At 42.3% G+C, this 23,845-nt stretch overlaps 1 protein-coding gene across 1 annotated transcript; it reads right to left on the bottom strand.

Moving 5' to 3' along the window:
* Nucleotides 1–373: 373 nt before the first annotated feature.
* Nucleotides 374–23,845, bottom strand: YWHAZ (tyrosine 3-monooxygenase/tryptophan 5-monooxygenase activation protein zeta). Its single transcript, XM_053395516.1, has 6 exons — nucleotides 23,718–23,845; nucleotides 20,446–20,749; nucleotides 9,205–9,328; nucleotides 1,888–2,051; nucleotides 1,705–1,800; nucleotides 374–1,419 (listed from the first exon to the last, which is right to left on the bottom strand). The coding sequence occupies exons 2-6, from the start codon at nucleotides 20,737–20,739 to the stop codon at nucleotides 1,360–1,362; spliced, it is 738 nt and encodes a 245-aa protein (XP_053251491.1). The 5' UTR covers nucleotides 20,740–20,749; nucleotides 23,718–23,845; the 3' UTR covers nucleotides 374–1,359.

Here is a 23,845-nt window from a genome sequence, read left to right as displayed (position 1 = left end):
TGGCAATCTGTGCTCCTTTCCCCAGTGTAAGGCATGTGGGTTGCTAAGGCATGCAAACAGATCTACATTTAGCATGGTGGCTAATGCATACAAAGCACAGTGCATGTGTGTAGCAATGAAAAGTTGCACATTCTACAAACACTGTATTTAACTTTCTCTCTCTATCTCCCTCAACATGTGCCACGTGCCAGCAAAACAATTTAGAAGGCAGCAGCCTCTCAGGCATGTGAGACGTTATTTTTTTTTTGGAGGGGGGAGACACTGGATACAGACAACTTCAGAAATCATCTTACACTATTGATTCTAATACAGCAAAATATTTTGAAAAGGAGTCCAGATGTACAGGAAAGCTACAGAGAAGGTAGTTGAAAAGTCCATTCATAAAACTTTTATTCCACTTACATCAACTTAATACACATGTTCTTAACAGTTATGCTTAGATTGTTCATGAAAATTTTCAGGAGACATTAAACAAAGCTAGCCATCATCTCAAGTTATTTCCCTGTTAACTATTTTTACAGCACATGCATGTTAGGCAAAGTATCAAAAAAAAAATCACAAAAGCAAAACCCTAAAAAAGTTAAATACATGGGTTTTTGTTTTACTGCTGTGCTCGATATACAGTGTAATTATGGATATCAAGCATTTCATTTTTACTGCATCTTTACTTGTACATTTGTTCTTAGGTTGCCTAAACCATTTAAATACAAATAAATTGTGTAGCAAAAATAATGAAAGCAACAGCAGGTAACTTTACAAGTAATGGAATGTGAACCGTTTCTGCCCTTCCCTAGAGAAAGTTCATTGGGTTAGCAAACCACCTTAAGGAACACTTTTCAGATGCAATCAGAGATGTATACTTGGACTGTAGATTCCACAGATTCACATGATTGACATGTAATATCCATGGGACATTAATTTTCCTCGGCTATGTGTTCCACCTTTGAAGTACCCACATTCTCTACACCTGCGTGGTTGCAACCAATCATCCCTTTTTTACCACTGTGACAGACCAATATGCAAGCAGTTTTTTCTTTGCTCAACATAGGAAGCTGTTTAACATTGGCTTTTGTGGGAAGCCACAAAGTACCAAGAGTACTATGCCAAACATGTAAAACTTTTATAAAAATTCCACATCCCTATATTGGCCACCTTGGATGAACAAAAATTCCCCAAATGTTAACTGGCTCTATTCCCCTAATATTAAACATAAAACCACATGGGAAATATAGAAATCCAAATAGAAGTAACATAAACCTGTCATAAATCGTAAACAAAAACTATTTGTGGGACAGCATGGATGACAAATGGTCTACTGTGTAAATTTTAGAATGAGGCAGACAAAAATTGGAAGGCTGGTTAATTCTCCCCTCCTTCTCCTGCTTCAGCTTCATCTCCTTGGGTATCCGATGTCCACAACTGTTTAAGAAAAATGCAGTCATGTGTTACCGATTAAAGCATCAGTAGTGTGAATAAGAAAGCACTCATCAGGATAATCTCCAAGAAAGCTATTCCTCATCTTTAAAAAGGCACTCTTTCCAAGAGCCGCACAACTGAGCAAAGCATTCGTATTATGTATTTCATTCCATAATTAGATTTTTTTTTATTTAACCCTTGGCTACCTGGTGATTTAGGAGACCCACAAGACTGTTTTCTGCTTGTTTGTACATAACTTGGCTTAATAAAAGCTGTACAAGTACTTACTGTCAAATTGTCTCTCAGTAACTGCATTATTAGTGTGCTGTCTTTGTATGATTCTTCGCTTAACGTATCAAGTTCAGCAATGGCTTCATCAAAAGCCTATGTAAGAAAGGAAAAAAGTACATTTGTACATGCAACACTGGCAAAAATATTATATTTAGTGCAGTAATTAGACTATTAACTCACAGTCTTTGCAAGGGAACAGGCTTTCTCCGGAGAATTCAGGATCTCATAATAGAACACGGAGAAGTTTAGAGCCAGACCTAATCTGATAGGATGTGTTGGCTGCATCTCTTTTTTGCTGATTTCGAAAGCTTCCTGATATGCCTGTTGCGACTGCTCCACTATCCCTTTAAAACCAAAGAAGTAAACACAAAGTTAGCAATTGCACTTTGGAGTATGTTAAAACAAATATAGACTAGATGCCTTAATATATAGGACAAGAATTGTACACAGTTTCAGAAAGTATAATTTTTGAAGCTGTTAATTACATCTATAAACAATAATTAGAAATAAGGAAGTATATGCCCATGTGTACTGAATCCAGGAGACCCTGTTCTATAAAACCTTATACTCAATCCTAACCATGTCTACTCAGTCCTAGCCATGAATACTCAGAAGTAAATCCCACTGAATTCAGTGTGTTTTACTCCCAGGATTGCACTCTGTTATACAAACAAATTAAAGGCCAATTTGATGGGGTTTTGTCTTTCCATACACTCTAGATTTAATTAAGATTTCTAGCATATCACAGTTTTCAGGTTCAAATCTTGGCCAGAAAGAGCTATGCTAGCTATCCAACTGACTGATGAGAAGCTTTCAAAGAGTAACAACAATGCTAGTCAAACTGCAGAATGCTAAAAATCCCACTCTCCCACAAATTCTGACTAGTAAAAGATCTCCTAGCGGCTGGTTCTTGTCCTCACAACAGCAATGTTTTTAAGCAACATGGATAATGGTAAGCATTGCATTCAGTTTACAAAATTTAAGACAAATGTGACCTGTAACACTGAAGTACATAAAGGTAAATTGGCCGGCAACAGTACTGTTGAAGATGATTTGAATGACAACCACGCTACTGCAAAGAAGTGGAAGACTATACTGTAATTCATCAAGAGGAAGATAGCATCCAAACCACAAGAAGTGTTAATGCTTCTGCCCATTAGCTAAAGAAAGATGCCCACTGATATGAGAATGTGTTTGGGTAACCTGCAGCAAGGTTAGTAAGGAGTTTAAACACCCCTTTTCAAAACAGGCATATCTAGCCTAAAGTCAGAGAGAGCTGGCAATAGTAATTCAGTATTTCAGAGGATGGCATAATGGTGGGGAAACAAAGGATAAATTTTAAAAAGTGAAACTCTCTTTGTCTATACAGAAAACTAAAGCAGGAATAGCCTTCTGCCATAGGCAACAGAAGATGTATGTTGGCTAGACACTAAAAATGTGCCACATTTACTGCATATTTATCTACAATTGATCCTGGGCATGGTTGGAATGGACTACCTATATATCCAACCACCTTTCTTTAAGAGGGACTAAGATGCTATTACCAATGCTATTAATTAAAATACTAATATTGCAAACTTTCAGAACAGTCACTCTGTTTGCTGCTCACAGAAGTGATATTTCCCTTCCTGCCTACACCCAGCACTAATCTCCAAACCTGCCCTTATCATTTAAAGCAAAGAAACCAAAAGCATTGGGAGAACCACTCATAGCATTACAAAAACCTGCAATATTCAGAACAAAAACCAGAATGATGGGTATTTTCTTTCATTTCCTGAAAGCGCACAAACCCCAACTGATACTAGCAGAAATAAAGAGAGCGCTCAGCAAAGTTTAATTTGGGAATGACAGACCGACCTCATGAACTAGAGTAATAGTCGTTTTGCAAAAAGTTGAATGCCTTAACTACAGAGAATTCTAAATGCATAATCTTGCAATTAGTATTACCGTTTCATTCATGACTCCTTTTTCAAAAAGGGCAAGTTTACTTTGGGGAAATACAGTGAGGTGTTTCCAGAAGTGGCAGAAATAATTGGTATGCTGTATAAAAGCACTGAGGTCAATTCAAATACTGTGCAGACTTTCCTGCCACCAATTCAGAGGACTTAGAAGTGGAACAGGTACAAAGAAGAGCAACTAAGCTATCCCTTTTTGGAGATCTTATGAATTATGATGAAAACATCAGCAGTGAAAGCATGTAACAGCATTTCTGAAGGAGGAACATCCGTACACAGAGGCATTAGAATATTTTTTTTGGAAACTCTACCCTTGAATTATGCTTAGTTGGAGCATAAGATTGCCCTCAATCCCCTTTAGTCAGCATAACCTGACATTATATCATTGTAAGCTGTTTAGTGCATCTACGACACTAGATTTAGCTATGAAAGTATAAGAGAGTGGACAGTGTTGGGAGGTAACCATACACGTGCCCAGTCTATTTGGATCTCCTACATGTCTTGGCAGCAGCAAAGTGGTCAATTCCCTCAAAGGAGTCAGTGTAGAGCCCATGACAGCTGCCCCGCCACATTTGCCACGAAAGAGAATGAGATGCCAACTTACTCTGTAACCAAATCAGGACACAATACCAGGAGTATATAAGCCCCGGCAAGGAAACAGAGACCCCAAATATAAGTAACTACATTTCTTTGCCCTGTTTTAGAAAGAATGGGGCACATAATTGGCAACAGAGCACTTTTTTGTTTGTTTTTGAGTACTCCTTGTGAATAAAAGGATGTCTAGACATAAAAAAATATTAAGTCAGAGAAAAGCGGTTTTTTGAAAGAGGGCCAGATTTGATGAAGTGAAGGGCCGTGGGGGCCAACCAAAGTTGTTGAGCTTTTTTAAGGGTTGGAATTGTTGAGCTTCTTTTAGGATTGAAGTTGTTGAGGGTTTTTTAGGCTTTTACCCCAGGAAATAAACTGCCACAGGAGCCGGATTAAACCGATTGGCGGGCCAGATTAGGCCCCGAAATGGACTTTGGACATGCCTACGTGCTAGACCCTTCCCTTTTTCACATGTTAGAATGTTAGTTTCCTATTTGTTGGACTGAGAAATATTCCACCATGGCACAGCCTGGAAGAAGCTTACCACTTCAATGAGAACTAAGACATATTATTCCAGGCAAAAAAAGAGCCAGAAGATATGCACTGGAACCAATGGACTACAAATGGAGCCATATGCAGCTCTGTCTAAAGGATAGCAGTGTGCTGTCCTGAAAGCAAAAGATTTCATTTCTACCCTTTGACCTCTGCCATAGTAGCCAGCAGAGCCTGCTGAGGACCTCCGAGGCAAAGAAAAGGGGCTAAGTAGCTGGAATTTGCTCAACCTATGATTGAGACAACTCATGCATGGACAATACTGTACTGTACTGTTTGGCACAGAGACATAATCAAATCATTTAATCTAAAATCACTGGCTTATCTTACATACTCCTCCCATACATGGCATAAGCACAAAGCCTGGAAAATAATCTCCAGCAAAACTAATTCCATAGCTCAGTAATTAAGAGGGCAACACCCTGTATCTGGAATCAGTCGACTTCAGGGGTCTGCTCAGTTCAGTTCTCTTGACAGTCCAAACAGTAAGCTTTTTGCCAGGCTCACAGAGGGAAACAGCAAAGGGTAGCAAGGCAGAGGCCAGAAAAGACTCCTGGCATGATCATGGCACCATAGAGACATCATTTAATTTCTGTTCTTTACACCAAACATTATTTGAATGTGATTTTTTGTAAGCTGTTTTGAGAGTTTCTTGGAGCTATAAAGTAGGGTAAGTATTCTACATAATTAAATACTAAAAAACTGTGGAGGCAATCACTGGGATTGGTGAATGGCAGTTATTAGGCACTCTGTGGGAGCCACTGGCACTGTTGCAATGCTGCTTCTTTTCTCCACTGCAATTGTGCTTTTGACCCAGGATCCCAGCTCCTTATGCTCATGTAATAGGTGTAGCAATAACTATCTTAGCTGGAGCATAGGACTGAGAGTCTATGAGACAGTGAGGGAGGAAATAAGCAGCCTGGATTGATTCTATGAGCTAGAGATTTGCAGGTTTTTTATGGGAAACTGACTGTTACAAATATGCAGTGCAACCACCTAGAACAGGCACGTAGAATCATAGAATCATAGAGTTGGAAGAGACCACAAGGGCCATCGAGTCCAACCCCCTGCCAAGCAGGAAACACCATCAGAGCATTCCTGACATATGGTTGTCAAGCCTCTGCTTAAAGACCTCCAAAGAAGGAGACTCCACCACACTCCTTGGCAGCAAATTCCACTGTTGAACAGCTCTTACTGTCAGGAAGTTCTTCCTAATGTTTAAGTGGAATCTTCTTTCTTGTAGTTTGGAACCATTGCTCCGTGTCCGCTTCTCCGGAGCAGCAGAAAACAACCTTTCTCCCTCCTCTATGTGACATCCTTTTATATATTTGAACATGGCTATCATATATCACGTCCAACAGGTAGATCGCTGGACACCTGTGGTAGATCACAAGCTCCCCCCCCAAAGGTCAACATCGCCCTGAACCCTTAAAACGGGGCTTTCCTCCCTAGAAAAAGCTCAACAACTTTGTCCTGAACCCCTAAAAAGGGGGTAGATCACTGCCAGTTTTTAAGTCTGTGAGTAGATTGCAGTCTCTTGGGAGTTGGCCATCCCTGACCCAGAAAAAAAATGAATACAGACAGCAACCATTTCACATGGTGGTTCTATTTCTGCCCCCCATGTGTGTATCAGCAGAGCTTGTATAAGTGCCCCCCCGCCCCGCCCTCTCCCGGGTCCAAAAGAACCCACACATCAGTGATCACACGTCAACTAGATGCGGCAAAAATGGTTTTTGCCTGTACTACAAAGTTATCACTGCTCTATAATCCACCAGACTACCTGTTTTCTGATACAAGAGCAAGTTTAGCCGATAGCTAGATAAAAAGCCATTAGAAACTACTCCAGGTTTTTACACATTAGCTAAATCTGTTTATTACTACAGAGGCCACTGCTGTAATGAAGCATCCAGTGGAGTTTTTTTAATGAGTGACTAGAATAAGGGAGTGAACATTACAAGCATTAAGTTACAAAGTTTGTCTGGGTTCAATTGACAGTGCAAGCTGTGGTTAATCAAAAAGGAAGTAAAAGCTTCCGAACACCTTTGCAGGGAACATAGACTGTACTAGACTGGTTTGCTTTGAAGTACCTACTTTTCAACTCCACATTTTACAAAACTTGAAGAGATTCAGAAACCAGCTGTAGTGAGGATACAAAGGGTGCTTTTATCCTAAATGGAAGACAACTAGAGCTGATGGAAGACAACTAGAACTGAGGAGTGATGATCCAGTCTTCAAATTTTTAAAAAGCTACAGGGAAATAAAGGATAGTTTGAAAGCTTCCCATACATCTATTATGGTAGCTTAGTAAACAAGCTGCCTAGAAGTTTCAGAATTTTTGAGGTTTTTAGGAGAGGATTTGATTGGCAACCTGTCAGGGATGTTTTAGGTATAAGGAATTCTGTCATTGGGCAAGGGATTGACTAGTTAAAACTTCAATACATTAAGACTGGAATCAAAAGTCTCTCACTTTTACATGCAGCATGTAGAGAATATTGGTTTTCAAAATTCAAAATTTGAATAACAACATTACTTGTGGAAATCTAGAAATGCCTGAACATTATGCCATAAAAGATATCAGAAAAATATAGCAACAGTCCAGATTTGTATTTTAAAGGAAAATTACCTAGTGTTAGAGTACAGTGGTACCTTGGTTGACGAACTTAATCCATTCTGCAAGTCCGTTCTTAAACCAAAGCGTTCTTAAACCAAGGCATGAGAGGGACTCAAATTACAAATGGAACACACTCAACAGGAAGTGAAACATGTTCTTATTCCAAGGCAAAGTTCACAAACCAAAACAGCTACTTCTGGGTTTGCAGCGTTCTTTATCTGTTGTTCATAAACTAAGCTGTTCTTAAACCAAGGTACCACTGTACACTTTTTGTCACACCATAAACAAGAATTTAAAAATGGTTTTTAAAAAAGGTGTTGCATAGGCTATTCTTTACTTTCTAAGCATGTGCTATTGGCTGAGCCAAGAGTGGCACCTCAAACTTGCAACGTTTCATCCCTGCAGAAATGGAGACACTGTGAAATCACCAATGGTTTATTACACCCATGACTCGGATGTATTTGTGTGCACTTGCTTAGATTCTGGCTTATGGCAGGGAGCTCCTTTGCTTGGTACCCAAAGGGGAAGTGACCTCTGCTCCCATTCAGTTAAGGGTTTTGTAAGAGGCTTTTTTTTAAAAAAACTAACTTGGCCGAGTCTGGAATCCTCACCTGCCACCTCAATGCACTGGAGTATTCCTTCCATATGGGGCAGTTCCCCCATGAACCCCAGTGTTGTATCTTGCTCCAGCTTCCAACCACAGGGTCCCAAGCAGGGCTTAAATATTTACCTATTATCCTCTAATTTGGCCTTCTGCCAGAATCTTCTGATATGCTCTTCTTTCTATTTCCAGCCATTCTCAGTTATAGCTTCCTCCCTGCACTGATGACAGTGATCTAGCTTTGTTCATTCCAGCTCCTCAACATTCGGTCTTTCCCTTCTCTGTGTTGTACCTCTCTGACTCTTCTGACCAACTTGCCTCATATCCTGTCTTCTCACCAGACCCCACCCTCCTAACACCATGAAATATTAGATGCCAACTGTTCTGACACACTTTGAGTAAACTATTAATGCTGAATTTTTTCACTACTGCTAAGAACTTCAATTCTACAATTCCACCTTGCAAAATCTACTTTAACACTAGAGTATACTTATTGGAAGGACGCGGGTGGCGCTGTGGGTTAAAGCCTCAGCGCCTAGGACTTGCCGATCGAAAGGTCGGCGGTTCGAATCCCCGTGGCGGGGTGCGCTCCCGTTGCTCGGTCCCAGCGCCTGCCAACCTAGCAGTTCGAAAGCACCCCCGGGTGCAAGTAGATAAATAGGGACCGCTTACTAGCGGGAAGGTAAACGGCGTTCCGTGTGCTGCGCTGGCTCGCCAGATGCAGCTTGTCACGCTGGCCACGTGACCCGGAAGTGTCTGCGGACAGCGCTGGCCGCCCGGCCTATAGAGTGAGATGGGCGCACAACCCTAGAGTCTGGCAAGACTGGCCTGTACGGGCAGGGGTACCTTTACCTTTTATACTTATTGGGCAGAGGACACAGAGAATGTCAAAAGAGCTCTCCTGCAGTCAGCCATGAATGCATACAATAGCAATAATGGCCAATGCACGTATTTTGAGACCCTGTTGATTAACATTAATGGTCACTTACGAAAGCTTTTAAACTGCTGATTATGTTTACTCACGTGTCACTCTGAAAGTCAATTCTTTAGATCAGCATCTTTAAAATATTACAATACTGCAACACTCAAAACTTGTTTCCTTTATTGACGTGTAACATTCCAGCAGTAAATACCAGACTATTGGAAAATTTCATGGGAACTTTTGACACTAAGAAGCCAACACACTGTACCTTTCTTGTCATCACCAGCAGCAACTTCAGCCAAATAACGGTAGTAGTCGCCTTTCATTTTCAAATAGAAAACTTTGCTTTCCGCTTGCGAAGCATTAGGAATCAAGAACTTTTCCAACAGAGACTGCAAATGAAAACAAAGAATAATCAGGCGGCTATACACATTGACAACTAGAAAATTGTACACACCAGTTGGCCTGTGGCCATTGAAGTTTCCCCACTAGTGGTAATATCAGAAATCAAGCCACTGTAAATGGTCTATTACTGTATCATTGAAAATAAACCCAAAAAACTACTAGCCCCCAGTTGTCTTTTTACTATCTGGTCAACCATATGCACCTAAATCTAAAAAAATCAAATCTTATCTGTAATGCTTCCCTGCTGGATTGCCCAGACGCAATTCTTACTCTGGAGATAAGGAAGTAAAGTAGGTTTTTACACAGGTGTTGTGCCACACACCAAGCTCTAAAGACAAGTGGAAGTCTCTCTTTCACAAGTTTTTGAAGTAACAGAATGGGCAGCAACTCATGCCAGTCTGATCCTATGCTGCTGCTTTAGCTGCTAGTGTCAGCCAGATGTGCACGTAAGGAGGACCTTGGCTTCAACTGATTTTAATGCCACAGATGACCAGGGTTTACTACATGCTTTAACAGTTTATCACTGCACTAGAGAATCTGAAAGTATTCTGAAAGGAGAATCATGGTATTATGCATTTTGGTTGGGCCTAAAAAGCTTTTACCCAACTGGGTTAGTACACAAGAAAAAGCCCACCACTCCCTTTGTGTTAAAGACTCAAGAAGACTAAGTATTATTGCACATGTGCATGCAATGCTTTATTCTACTCATAACCTGGTGATAACCCATGGGCTACTTCTCCAAGTCTCCTCTCAATCCTACTGTTTGGGATAAGGAAAATTTCACTCCTCAGAAGGAAGCCACTTGGGGGCCCTTTAAGACTGCCCTAGTTTACTTTTCCACGACTGGTTCCCATGTGAATGGGCTAATATTTAAGTGACCCAATCACATGGGAACTGCTCATGGAAAAGCAGATAGCTATTTGTTCCTGAGAAGGCCTTTAAATGCCCTGCTAGCCAAGATAAAAAATCGGGAAGCACTAAAATATTCACCTAATTCACATTTAAATTTGTTACTGTAACATCAATGACAAACTGCAATAATGATGTTTGAAGATGGTTTACCTTAACTGAACTGAGTTAAGATCTCACGGGTCGCTATCAAGAGTCAAAACTAGTATGCACATTGCCAGCTTTCAACATGTGACGCCAGGAGCATTTCCCCTTAATATATGAAACTTAGAATTCACCATGAGGTCCCAGGGTGGGGTGCAATTTAAAAACACAAAATTAAAATCAGTTACAATTAACTATAATCAAGAGAATAGGCTAGATCCTAAAATGTATACTTCAGGTGTAAAAGAGGTATGTCTTCAGCATATAAGGAGAACTACACTATGAAGGTGACAAGATACACCTCTGTGGGGAGGGAATTACAAAGCTTAGGGGCTGCCACAGAGAATACCCTCTCTCACACTTCTGTACTACTTTATTTAATTAAGGCAGAATAATGCAGTGGTTGTAAGAGGAGGCTGTCCAATCCTAAATTATGTGATGTGTAGTTATTACTAACTGCAATCCAATGCATTTTCACTCAAACCAGGAGCTTATTTCAGTAGTTACTCTGAGGAACTTCCAAACTGTTTGAGGGGCTGTAACAGGAGAAACTGCTGAAAGGGAAACTGCTGCTGGTGCAGGAGGAGCAGATAATCAAGCTGTTTCTCTATATGAAGTCTGGTGCTGGTAACACCCATTAATCCTTTTAATACGATCACCAACCTTCCATTCAAGAGACAGCCACACTTTTAAGGTGAGGCAATCTAATCCTATTCAACTTGCATTCCCTCCCAAGACAAGTAATTGCAACTTTTGTTCTTAGCCAGCTGTATTTGTAATTTGCCAGGATGACCACGGTCCCATTATTAGATACTACTTCAATACTACACAGATGAGAAGCTATAGTCTACCCTTTTCCAAAAAGAGTAGATTCAGGCTTAACTGTCTATGAGACATCTTATAAAATATGTGGCCTTAAAAATAAAACCTCTTCAGCTACTTGAAGAGCAAGTGACATTAGACAAAAATCAAGGAAGCCTAATGAAACAGAGATATTTGAAAGCAAGCATATGAAAAAGCAGAATAGCAAACCACTCAATATACATGCAACCGTGTTCTGACAACTTGTGCCAAATTCATAAGTGGGTACCAAAAGCAATCAAACAATTGTTCAGTTAAGTAAAGCTGTGGATGATGCAAAATGCAAAACACCACACCACTTATGATTCACATTCATTCGGGTTTCTGATTTAAGCCAATTTAATATAATTATGTATTAAACCTATTTTGACTGCATGGTTCTCTAACACCAGAACGTAGCAGAATGAAATGGAAGTGTTCAGTAGGGACAGATGACATAAATGATACAATTAGTTCTGTATCAGTAACAAGCAAAAGTTAAAAGTGACAGAAAAGTCTGGGCTATGTAATTGAACTGACAATGAAACCCAGCATGCATACCACTGACAAAGCATTGCACAGGTACGCTCTCTATTATTATCAGCAACAGCAGTTCTACAGGCTTTTCCTAGTTACCCTAGTCACAGCATCACAACTCATGAGGTTGTTATGTAGATGAGCGTCTAGATTTAAGTGGATCAGCACCAACTACTAGAGGACAGCACTCCATGTTGCTTGCTGCCACTCCAAAAACATAAATTAAATGTCACACCAGTTTTTTTGCCTAGCCACAAGACAAAACTAAGAACTACACAGCAGGAATCAAATTCCCATCCATGTTTGTTACTAACATATGAAACAGCAGCAGCATTTGTAAAGGAAGGAGCATGGCTGTGCACACATTAACCCTCCTCTTGCTTGCATGTCACTATTATTCTACGACCCCTTCTTGAGCCAGCTTCCTTTAACATGACAGGTGAACATGCCTCAAACCCTGGCTGAGGCATAGCAGCTAAGGAGAGCAGTTGCAGAGGCAAGTGGTAGGATTGGGAGGGGTATTTCTCTCCCCCTCCTAGACCTGCATGCTTGAAATTCCACTTGCCAGATACTCAGCTCTTGCCCAAGTTACATTCTTATGAGTCTACGCAAGCACACATGCACTTGCAGGGTGGATTCAGCTGATGAGCCACATTTCCAAGAAGCAAGCAGCATAGGCTGTTCATGATTGTCAAATAAGCCAGACTGAATCCTGGCCCTTTTATTTATGACAGCAGCTCAGTAATCTTCCAGTATTCTCCAACTTAAGTCTGAAACAAACTATGAAAGAGTGTGTGTCTGCAACATGGGATTTCCCTTCTAGAAATACAGTAGAACCTCTGGTTACGAATGCTTCTAGCTACGAATGCATCAGGTTACGAGCTCCGCTAACCCAGAAGTAGCTGCTTCTGGTTGCAAACTTTGCCCCAGGATGCAAACGGAAATTGCATGCTGGAGGTGACTGCCCAGTGCGATGCCCTGCTAGCGAAAGCACGCGTCAGGATGAGAACGGTTGCAACTTAAGAACGGACCTCCGGAACGAATTAAGTTCATAACCAGAGGTACCACTGTAAAGGCTTTATAGCATTTTTCTCCTTATACAGTGGTACCTTTGGTTAATAACTTAATTCATTCCGGAGGTCCGTTCTTAACCTGAAACTGTTCTTAACCTGAAGCACCATTTTAGCTAATGGGGCCTCCCGCTGCCGGAGCACGATTTCTGTTCTTATCCTGAAGCAAAGTTCTTAACCCGAGGTACTATTTCTGGGTTAGCGGAGTCTGTAACCTGAAGCATATGTAACCCGAGGTACCACTGTACACGTTTGTTTTAAGAACTACAAACCAGCTCACCAAGAAGTCTAAAATCATGCGAACATGACAACTACAGAAGTGAACCATTTCCCTTTCACATCTTTTAAAAGGTGGCACATCATTTTCAGTATGATGGAGAAATGGAGTGCCCTTCTACAGGCAGTCTACCCTTGACATCCAATCTGTTGGCACACTTCGAATTTTAGAACAGCCAAGGATCTTGGTTCACAGCCCTAAGCTTTTACACCCTAGTCTCTTTAGTGTTCTAGCAGGTGTGAACTCCCAGCTCTTAAACTTCATGCTAACTACACCATAAATAACTCCTCAGTCACTGCAGTCAGTGACTTCATGGTTTCCCCTCAATAACTAAATGGTCTGGATTCTGAAAAGACAGAACATAAAGGCAGAGAGATGGAAGTGTTGCCCAATCACAATGTATTATGTTGCATCCTTCACTTTACATAGATATTCAAAATTTGAGATACTGTAGCTCAGTAGCTCATCATAGGGCTACAAGTCTAGAGCTCTATATACTGCAGATACAGTTGAAAACAGCCATTTCTAACAAGCTAACTTTCTGTAAGGGGTATCCAAACTAACTGGCCTGTTAGAATGATGGGAGCTACATTAAAATCTATTCAGCATTCAATTTCCCAAATGCAGATGCTGATAATGCATTAAGAGAAGTTATCTGGGGATTTCACTTAATTATACTATTGGTGAATTGCAGTATTAATGTTCTATTTCCCCTCTGACAAAGTGGAACAGTTCACTTGTCCCACAAGAGATCAGATGCTCATTAACAGCAATACAGCCAAAAATAAAAAGGCATGGGTTTGTTCTTTAAAGGTTACTGCTCCTTCCAGATACACCAAAACAATAATTCGGTAAATTGGCTGAAATATTTTAATTTCTTGATATGCTGAAAAAGAGGGGGCTCCACTTGAACTGAATTATTTTTGAATGAGATAAACAGAAGTGTTTACAATTTTTTTTTTCCTGCCAGGAAGTTAAGAGATGGGAAAGTATAACATGTATGGTTATCTACAGTTCCTATAAATGTGCAGTTAGGAGTTCACAAACATGTTTGAGAGCTCACCACTTTGTTTTGGCAAGAGCCACTGACCTCTTCTAGACACATCTTGCTGCCTTCTAAACCTTGGCATAAGAAGCAGCTCCTACTCATTGTGCTAAATCACAGGTGGCTTGCCTCTGCAGTTACGCTGGGCTTTACAAGTGTACTGAGCACATCAAAAGCTCATGGTAATGCCACAATTATGTCTGAACATGTTTTTCTCAGAACTATACAAAACTAATGCTAGAACCTACAGTAGTTGCCACATAGCCTGTAGTCACATCCTGCCACAGCAGACGATTAATTATTTTTTTTTTTGCATTTTATTCCAGTTTAAATATGTTGTTTTGAAACTGCAAGGCCATCACAAAATATTGAGTGTCAGCCAATTACTTCTCAATCAATAACGGATACAGAATATTCCTTCTATAGCCAAGGTAATGCTTTCCTACTGCCAACAAAATGAGGAGCATGAATTGAGGAGTATGAATATACTCACAAAATGAGGAGCATGAATATACTCACATTAAAGAGGTGTAGCATATCTGTACAGTCTGGAACCCATGCAAAATCACTTTATTTTACTTAAAACAAACTAACTGCCTTTAGTAGTCAGGAAAATCTTCTCTTAGTAAAAAACCTGCTATATTTTTCAAAAAGCAGTTTTTTTCTCTGGTTCACAATACAGGTTTACCATGCTAGCAATTACAAGTTTTATTACAAGAAATGCCACTAGTGTGAAAAAAATCCATGGATTTGAATAACTAATTTTACAGACTGTCTATATAAGGCAGCACACCTGTAGTATATCAAGAAACAGATTCTATACTTATCATACCATACTATGGTTTGGCAAAACTGCAGCTTACCAAAAGATTTTTAAGCTGCTTCTAGCACTAATTCTCTGTGCCAACAACCACACCAGTGTGCCTCAAATAAAAAAAGCCCCGATGCCTTGGTACATTAGTTTTAGTATAAATTACACTTGGCATCTCTCCCCCCTCCAGGCCAAATCTGACATCATTATGATATCAGGTGACTACTTCAAAGGGGCTCCCTCTTAACGCTTATCAGCTGATTGGTACCAAGAGTCAGCTCCTTTGATGGCGTGCTAACAGCACCAGTGAGCTGACAAATCATCAAAAGACCTCCTCTGCTCAGTGCCAACCAGCTGATGGGTGCTGTGAGCAGCCCCTTTTAAGGTGTGCTGTCAGCACCAATCAATGACGCTGACAGGAGCTTGCTCTCAGCTGATTGGTACTGCATCTTCAAAGAAGCTCCTCTCAGTGCTTATCAGCAGATGAACACTTGAGAGCAGCCACACTGGAGGCACCATGGAGTTCCCAATGGGAAACCCCCCCCCCACAACAAATGCAGCTGATCCGAGACACTCAGGTGTTTGGCAGATGGGCAGAGTTTGGGGAAATGGCCTCATGGGTCTAATTAGGTCTGAGGCTAGTGGTTCCCCACCAGTGCCTTAGTACTCACTCACATGAATTCCCTTGCAAATAGTAGCTTCCAAGTGACAAAAGTACAAGCATAAGGGCAGGTGCAAGAAACTCCAAAGTGGCTGCATGGAGAGAGTCTAAACCTTATAGACTTTATGGCTTTCAAGGAAAGAACCTGACCTCAACTCAAGCAACCTGGCACGATGGTACTCAAAGCTAAGTGGCTAGATCTCAACCCTTCCCAAGAGATGAAATCAACACAGGCAGGCAATTTGTTCTCACCTAAAATTAAGTATAGATTTTTTTGGATACATTTTAATTGATGAATAGAACAAACCTACCAGTGAACAGTAAAAACATTCCTTTATCCAAAAAGAACCATTTTGAAGTTTGGGTTTAGAATCCTGACCCAAACCTATTAAAACATTATCCAGAAAAAGACCTATTAAGTTGGCCAAGTATGAAAGTGAGGCAATTTTATTTCAACAGGCTTATGTTTCACTTAACAGAAGCATAGATGCACACTAACATGCTTTATTACTATAGTCTTCTATCCAATTGGTAGTTCATCTAAAACCCCAATATATATGAAGGGGGGAAAGCAAGCATGGTGAAAAACCTACATTTAATATTTCATTTGAATGCAAACTTGCTTGTTCTCACAACCCCAGAAAATAACTATTCTCAGATGGATATATATATAAAATAAACTTTAAAAGCTGTATTTCAGGCTGTCATTTTGTTTGCTTTTATGCTGCTTGTATTTTTTAAAAAAGTGAACAGACCTGGGATTTATTTTATAAATAGCAGAATTAAAGTTTCCTTTATAACTAAAATATATTTTAGTATGTAAAATATGCTGATCTAGAACAAAATGTATCTATTTAAATACCATCCAATACTTTAATACACACACCAGATTTGAGCCTACTTTGCTATGTAAAAGATTAATGAATACAGAATTACAGGTACAGTATGTCTCTGTAGAACACAAATTTATCCTGGTAAATTATAACTACTTCTGGTTCCTAAACCACTGAACCTGAACACATTCCATCTCATGACCAAAACACTTCTGCCCAGTAATTATCAGCCCCTGCTCCTGTGTAGGTGTGGAGACTTAGTCCATAAGTGAGTTCAGAAAGATATTAAAACTTATTATTTCACTGGGCAGGATATACAAACTAAAAATGTCCTTTCAAATACACCAACCCAGCCCAACAGAAACCCATTCTTGCACAACCAGCTCCAATTCCTAAGTATACTTACAATTTATTATCCAAGGCAATGTGACCTACGGGGCCAAAGGTTCTGAATTATTGGCCAATATAGTAGGTATAAAGATTTATTTCCACTGCAAACTGATAGGCTGCCATAACAGGTAAAACACATTATTTATACTTGCTCAGGAATCAAAATGGAAATTAAATTTTATATCAATTTAAAATTGATTAAATCACCCAGTGTGGAAAATCCATCTACCCAACTACTTTCCTCTGCCATCTCTTCAGGAGGATTTTAGTGAAATTTGCATTTTATAGCTGTGCCTTGATAGCCAGGTCAGAATTGGTGGCCACCAAGATCTTGCCCCCATAAAGGCAACCCCATTTGTGCTTCATTTAAACACAAGGAGGCTTATTTCCATGATGTCAATGGAATGCAATTACCTTGAGCAAGACAGCCCTCTGCTCAGCTCCAAATTTATAAAGCTGAGAGAAAATAGGGACTTAATTACTTTGGTCCTGGCTAGCATTGAGGTAAGACTTGGGTTGGGGGCACCTTTCCTATTCTTGCACTGAACCATCCAAACTCTGTATAACTGCAAGGATGATCCCTGCTCTCCCCATGTCCAAATAAGAGAAAAAGGTTCAAGTGCCTCACTGCCCTTGCTATGACAAAGGTGGTCGGTGGAAAACTGGACCCCTGAGCTAGTGCCAGCGTGCAAGGCCCATACGTGCAACTGTCACAAACTTTATTTAACTTCTAAACTACCCAGTACCCAGCGGATCCTAGAGAAGTTTACAAAGAAAAAATTACAGAGCAAAATTTAAATAATAAAAATGCAACTTCAAACACAGGCAAAGTACCATTTCTGCAATCACATGGAGGGATTTTCTGCTCTTCCCATTTCCAAAGGGAATGAAACATTCACACAAGTCAGAGGCTGCCCAAATATCACCTGCTTCTCTATGGGCATGCATAAGAGCTGCCTGCTCACACATGGGGTGTGAATTTTTGCTACTGCAAACAGGCTGCAAGCTAGGGCACAGAGGAGGAAACCCTGGACCAGATAATAGCCTTAGGGCACATGATATGGTCCAACTGTTTAAGCCAAAAGTATGTGTTGCAGAAACAGCAGGATATTAATATAAACAATTTAAAAAACACACGCGAGGAGCAGACTTCATCCACATCACTCAATGTACTTGACTGCACATTTTATTTTTCCCTTTAGGTGATAGTAATTCATTTATGAGGAAGTAATGTGCCATACTTGGAGACAACACTGCCTGTCTGTCCCCCATTCCTATAGAAGGAGGCAGTATGTTGACACCTTATCCTGTAAGCACAAAACTAAACACTGTAGCTTGACAAGACTTTTACACCTTATTCAGAGCCTAGAAATTGTGCCTGACTTGGATGAAGAGAGAGCAGAACTAGGCTTGGAAAATACTTCTGAGCAAAGGGCTCGGTGGGGAATGGGAGAGAATGCACAACGGCTTGGAGGAAAAGGGCTAAAACTCTCTTCCCCCCTCTCAATTTTCCAAGCCCAAAGTTTGCACTACATTAAAAAGCCTGTTCCTGGCTTCTGTTTGTCAAGTCAAGTCCAATAAAGAAACCAGAAAAAGCTACTTTGTCAATGAGGAAGTAAATGGGTTGCAATATCTAGATGAGGGGGAGCCAACGTTACAACCTCTGGAAGTTGAACTCCCAACTCCTCTCCACCTCAGCCAGCATGCCCAATGGTCAGGGATGATGGGAGTTGTAGTTTAACACCATCTGGAAGGCACCATGCTACCCACCCAGATTTAAATGTAGCTTTCTAACCCAGTCAGTTTTTATGTATCACTTTTTATCTTCCCCCAATACCTAACAGTTTCTATCCAACAGCCAGTGCTCCCACCTACAGGAATATAATAGAAAGGTCTGATTTGGACACACGACTCAGGTAAAGACAAATCCTGCCTCCTTTCTATCATTAGAAAGGCTCCACTAGTCCACCAGTCTCTTAAAATATAGGAGCTCCTTTGAGATACTTTTTAGTATGCTATTAGAGAACGTGAGGGAGCAAGGAATTTTTTAGCATCTGTGTTACAAGCTACTTTTCTAGGTTTCCTAATTTTATAGAGTATTTCCCTTTACCACAGCAACATATAAAGCTCCAAATGAGCACTTTTTCAAGTTTTACAAATAAAGCTATAGATTTAATCTCCTGAAGTCTAGGCGTCAATTAGTATAAACCAAGAGGGCCTTTTATCCAATATAGACAGAAATTTAAACCAAGTGATTTAAATATTTAGCTTTCCAGCAACGAATGCAATGAGGCTTTTAAAAAAGAATTCAGACATGCATTGGATATGGACTTTAAAGAAAGTATTGCTAACATTAACCAGAGTTCTTTGAAACTTTTCTGGATGGGAAAAACCTAGTTAAACACACTGTGAAGATAATGGCGCCAACTATTTGATATTGTAAGGGGTCAATGTCAACTGAGAATGTCAGGTAAATATCAGATTTTTATCTGATGAAATTAATGGACTTAAACATCTGATTCATTACATGTCTCTTACACATAATACATATATATAAAAAAATGAAAGATGTGACAGATAAGGTATGGGCTCCTTTCCCACACCCATGCTTCAGACAGAATGGTGTTTGACTAGTCTGAAATGAAGGTTTATGTAGTTATCAGCAAAAACTGCATTTCATATACAACATGCATCTGATTATCCCTCTACTTTTCTCAATGCTTTTATATGGCAAGAATCCAAGATAAACGAATGACCTTCAAGTAAGTGAATCTAAAATTTGAGCTCAACTATACATGATGGCCTTTGAACTCACCAAGGTATTTGTACAGCTGGTTTTACAAAATAGATGGAAAAAACCATGGTAATTATGCTCATATGACTTGACTCAGTGCATCTTGTTGAAATGAAATTGTCTTCATCTTTAGCAAAAACAAATACTAACAATTAGTTGAGTGGCACATCAATAAAATAGCTTTCTTCATTTAAAAGATTTTATGAGGTAAAAAAAAACTGTTGCCAATAGCACAAGTATAGAGTCAGCTTGCTTTGAAGTTGCTATGGCTTTGCTTAAGGTAGGCCCATAGCACTGTTGCTACCTCCTCCTCCCTCTTGCAGAGTGTTCTGCATGGGTGAGTCATAGCTAACATTACATCATCTTATTCAGGGAGGGGCCTGATTTCTATAGTGAGAATTACAACTTCTCATAGAAAGCACACACAGCACCCTCTAGGTTATGAAGAAAGCACACTTATTTTAATTAAACTAGGCTGAAAAGTCCTTTACTCCTCCCAGTTTCTAACTGGTAAGTGGGATCTATGTGACAACTTAATGGAAAGTGTCAATAGGGCAGATTGTGTCACTATTATACAAGTGTTTTGCTACAAGCATCCAGCTGCAAAGTTTTAGGAAGAAGCAAGTTAAGACCACTGTTTGGTTTTCTATAGGTGGCAGGGGAAGATATTTAGAAGCTTTTTATATAAACAGCTTTATACTTTGATTAAACAATACTGAGTGTTACTAGAGGGTTATCTGCCCTTGAAGGTTTACTTAGGGTGGGGGGAAGTAGTTAGAGCCTTAATTCTCACCAGCACATCATTGCAGATGTCCCTTAGTTCAGTCTCAATTTTCTCTCTGTATTCTCGGGCCATTTGCTGCTTTTTCTCAGCACCTTCCGTCTTTTGTTCAATGCTTGACACAACCCTCCAAGATGACCTACGTGCTCCTACAACATTTTTGTAAGCGACAGAGAGAAGATTCCTCTCCTCATTTGACAATTCTGCTCCTTGCTCAGTCACAGACTTCATGCAGGCTGCCATGTCATCATATCTCTCAGCCTGCTCAGCCAGTTTGGCCTTCTGCACCAGCTCGTTTTTATCCATGCTGATTTCTCTGGAGAATGAAAAATATCAAATAATTATTTAGACATCTATCAGGCAAAATCATCTGCAACTCAGCTATCTCTTAGCAACGTAAAGAGCACATTGCAACTGACACACATTTATTGGATGCAAAAACCACTGATTTCAATGGCCCATTCCAAAGTTCTATATCAGGCACGTCCAACTCCCAAGAGACTGCAATCTACTCCCAGTATAAAAAAACTGGCAGTTTTCTACCCATTGTCATTGAAGGGAGGAGTGTTCATGGAGTGGGTGGATTGCCGAGAGCTGTTGAGCTTTTTTTTTGCCAAGGATTGCCCAGAGTCATTGAGCTTTTTTGGGGTAGGATTGTCCAGAGTTCTTCAGCTTTTATTTGTTAACTTTTGGTAAACTTTATTTAATCCCACGATCGATAAGGGCCCCGCGATCTACCAGGATCAGCCGGGGATCTACCAGTAGATCGCAATCTACTGGTTGGACATGCCTGTTCTATATTATTGTTGAGATATGGGTCAAATTAATCTTCATTTTTATTAAATTCATGAAATCTTGGGAAGGATATGGCCTCTGCAATCTTAAAAAAATAAAACCTTTCAAGCATGGAATGTGAACTATTCCCTCAGATGCCTCTGCTATCTGTCCCCTAGATGATCTTAGCCTTTTGTTTGAAGGGGCTACTATCAGCACATTGCTATTTTGAGAAACACCAAACCCTTTGGAAGGTTTGCAATCTTAAGAATTTCACCACAATGTGTTGTGAGAGCCATTCCTTCCTTTCTCAAAAGTTACTCAAGTATACCTCCGTACCCTCTTTTCTCAAACTACATTCTTGTACATGGTTAAAAAAATCCTGATTGGTATCAGGGCCATTGGGCCCAAAAGCAAATGAATTTAGCTACTACACAGCTCAATCAATATTAGTGTTGGAAGCAAATAACTCTTGCGTAGCTTAATCAATGAAACTTAATTCAAAGTGCATCTGTTAAGGTCATGATGCAAGTCACTTATTATAACAGAACTTAGTTTAGAACCAGGATGCCAAGCTGCAACTGTCAAGCTACTTTATTGAAGCAGCTGAGGCGTGAAGGTTTTGCACTATGTTGTCTACTTTGGTGACCTTACCCTCATAAAGACCGAGAAACATCTTGGTCAAGAACCATTTTGCTACTCAGGAATGGCAATTTAATGCAACTATGACGCTACTCAGGAATGGCAATTTAATATATGGAAATAAAGCCAGGGAACGTTAGCTGCTTAGCAACCCAACCTCTCCCCTTGCAAACCTGGTGGCATCTGGGAAGACTGCGGAGGAGAAGGAACCTTGCTTTTTGACCCGAAAGGAAAGATTCGTGTGGTGATTTCCTGTATATAGTGTAGCTAGGACTCGGCTGTCTAAAATGGTGCTGCTCGGTGCACTCCCTGGCACAGGCGGCCGAGAGTATGCCGCTGCAGCTGGCACGGCTTAGAAACATGGCTGGGGCGGGTACAAAAAGCGAAAGGTGTGGGCGAGAGGGATGGCGGGGCGAGGGAAGAGGACAAGTCAGGCCAGGCTGCCGCCGCCGCCGCCCCTCCCAGCGCCGCAACCGCCCGGCTCCGAGACATGAAGCGCCTTGTCTGGGCTCTTTGTCATGGCGGATCCGAGTCAGAGCCCAGCCCACTTGTGTGCGCGCTGATCCCCCTCCACCTCCGCCCCGCGCCGGGAGGGGAGATTGCTGCATCTCCTCCGCCCAGACCCAGGCCGGAGAAGAAGGAAAAAAGGGGAAGCCCAGGCGGCGTCTCGCCGAGGGAAGGAAGGAGAAGAGACACGCCCGCCCACCTGCCCCTCCGCTGCTGCTGCCGCCGCCTCTCCCCTCGCCCTGCGGCGCCGCCGCCGCCCCCGCCCCGAGGGAGCCTCCGCGGCCGCAGCCCACACTCGCCCCCTCGCCTTTTCTTTCTTCGCTTCCTCCTTCTCTCCCGCTCCCTTCCTCCGCCTCGATCGCCCGCCCGCCGCTCCTTTTCAAGGCGGCCCCCTCCGATGCGGCGGCAGATCGCACCGGCTGGATGTGCCGCTCCCGGCAGGAGGCCACACCCTAACCAGCCGCCCGACGAGAGAGAGAAGGCCGCCGCGGGGAGGGAGGGAGGCGGAGAGATGGAAGAAGGGAAAGGAGCGAGAGCGAATGGGGAGGGGGGAGAGAAAGGAGAGAGCGAGGGAAGGAAGCCATCCTACTCCCCAACATGGCGCCCCTCCTTCCTCCTTCCCTCGCTCACATGGCACCCCGCATTTCGAGGAGGAGCGGCAGCAGCAGCAGCTCCCACCCCAACAAAGATAATATGAATATGGGAGGCGGAGAGAGAAGGGAGGCTGGAGGTCGGCGGCGACCCTTCCCCTTCATCATTTCTGCCTCACAGGTAGAGGCGCTCGCCTCCCAAGAATGGGGGGGGGGGGAATCAGCTCCCCCCGGTGCGAGTAGCCAAGGGGCACCGCCCCGGACCTTCACCTGCCGTAGCCGAGGCAGAGAAAGGGGCGCCGCCGCCCAGCTCAGCCCTCCGCCTCCTCTGCCCTCCATTCTCGCCTCCTTTCGCAGGGCGAGGCGCGGGAAGCAGGTGGGGCGGCCGCCGCACCTGTGGGGAGGGGGTCCTGAAGCGCGCGCAGAGATGGGGGGGGGGAGAGGAGGAGAGACACCCGTCGCCGCCGCAGGGAGGGAATGAATGGCTTCCCCTCCACCAGGCCGCGGCAGTGGGTGTCGCCCAGCACCGCGGCAAGGAGGAGCCGCCCTTCTGTGCGGGGAAGGGGGCCGCCAACCCGCTGCCGCCGCCTCGCCCGGTCCTCTTTCCCTTTCAGCCGCCGCCGCCGCACCCCACCCCCCCGCCGGTCTCTTCTGCCGCCGCCGCCCCTGAACCGCAGCGGATCCCGCCGCCGGAGCGCCTACCCGGAAAGGAAGGGGAAGGTGCGGGGGGGGGAGAAAAGGCGGCGAGGCGAAGCCTAGCGAGGCCGTTACCTGCGGGCTCGACGGGACGGGAGTCTCTAGGCGGGTGACCGGCGCGGACTGTGCCTATATCGCGGCTCGCTCCGCTGCAGCCTCGCTCTCGCTCTCCCAGCGCCACACACGGGGTCTCCGCCAATCAC

The sequence above is a fragment of the Podarcis raffonei genome, chromosome 7 (assembly GCF_027172205.1).
Source record: "Podarcis raffonei isolate rPodRaf1 chromosome 7, rPodRaf1.pri, whole genome shotgun sequence".
Lineage (NCBI taxonomy): Eukaryota > Metazoa > Chordata > Lepidosauria > Squamata > Lacertidae > Podarcis > Podarcis raffonei.
Note: the sequence above shows the minus strand (reverse complement) of the source record. Positions and strands in the feature narration are given on the sequence as shown.

What these genes read in the sequence shown, in the direction of transcription:
- YWHAZ (XM_053395516.1), bottom strand. Translation starts at nt 20,739, where the DNA reads ATGGATAAAAACGAGCTGGTGCAGAAGGCCAAACTGGCTGAGCAGGCT. An exon ending in ACATCTGCAATGATGTGCTG is followed by an intron (nt 9,329 to 20,445) that starts GTGAGAATTAAG and finishes TTTCATTTGCAG; the next exon opens with TCTCTGTTGGAAAAGTTCTT. An exon ending in TACTGAGAGACAATTTGACA is followed by an intron (nt 1,420 to 1,704) that starts GTAAGTACTTGT and finishes TTTCTTAAACAG; the next exon opens with TTGTGGACATCGGATACCCA.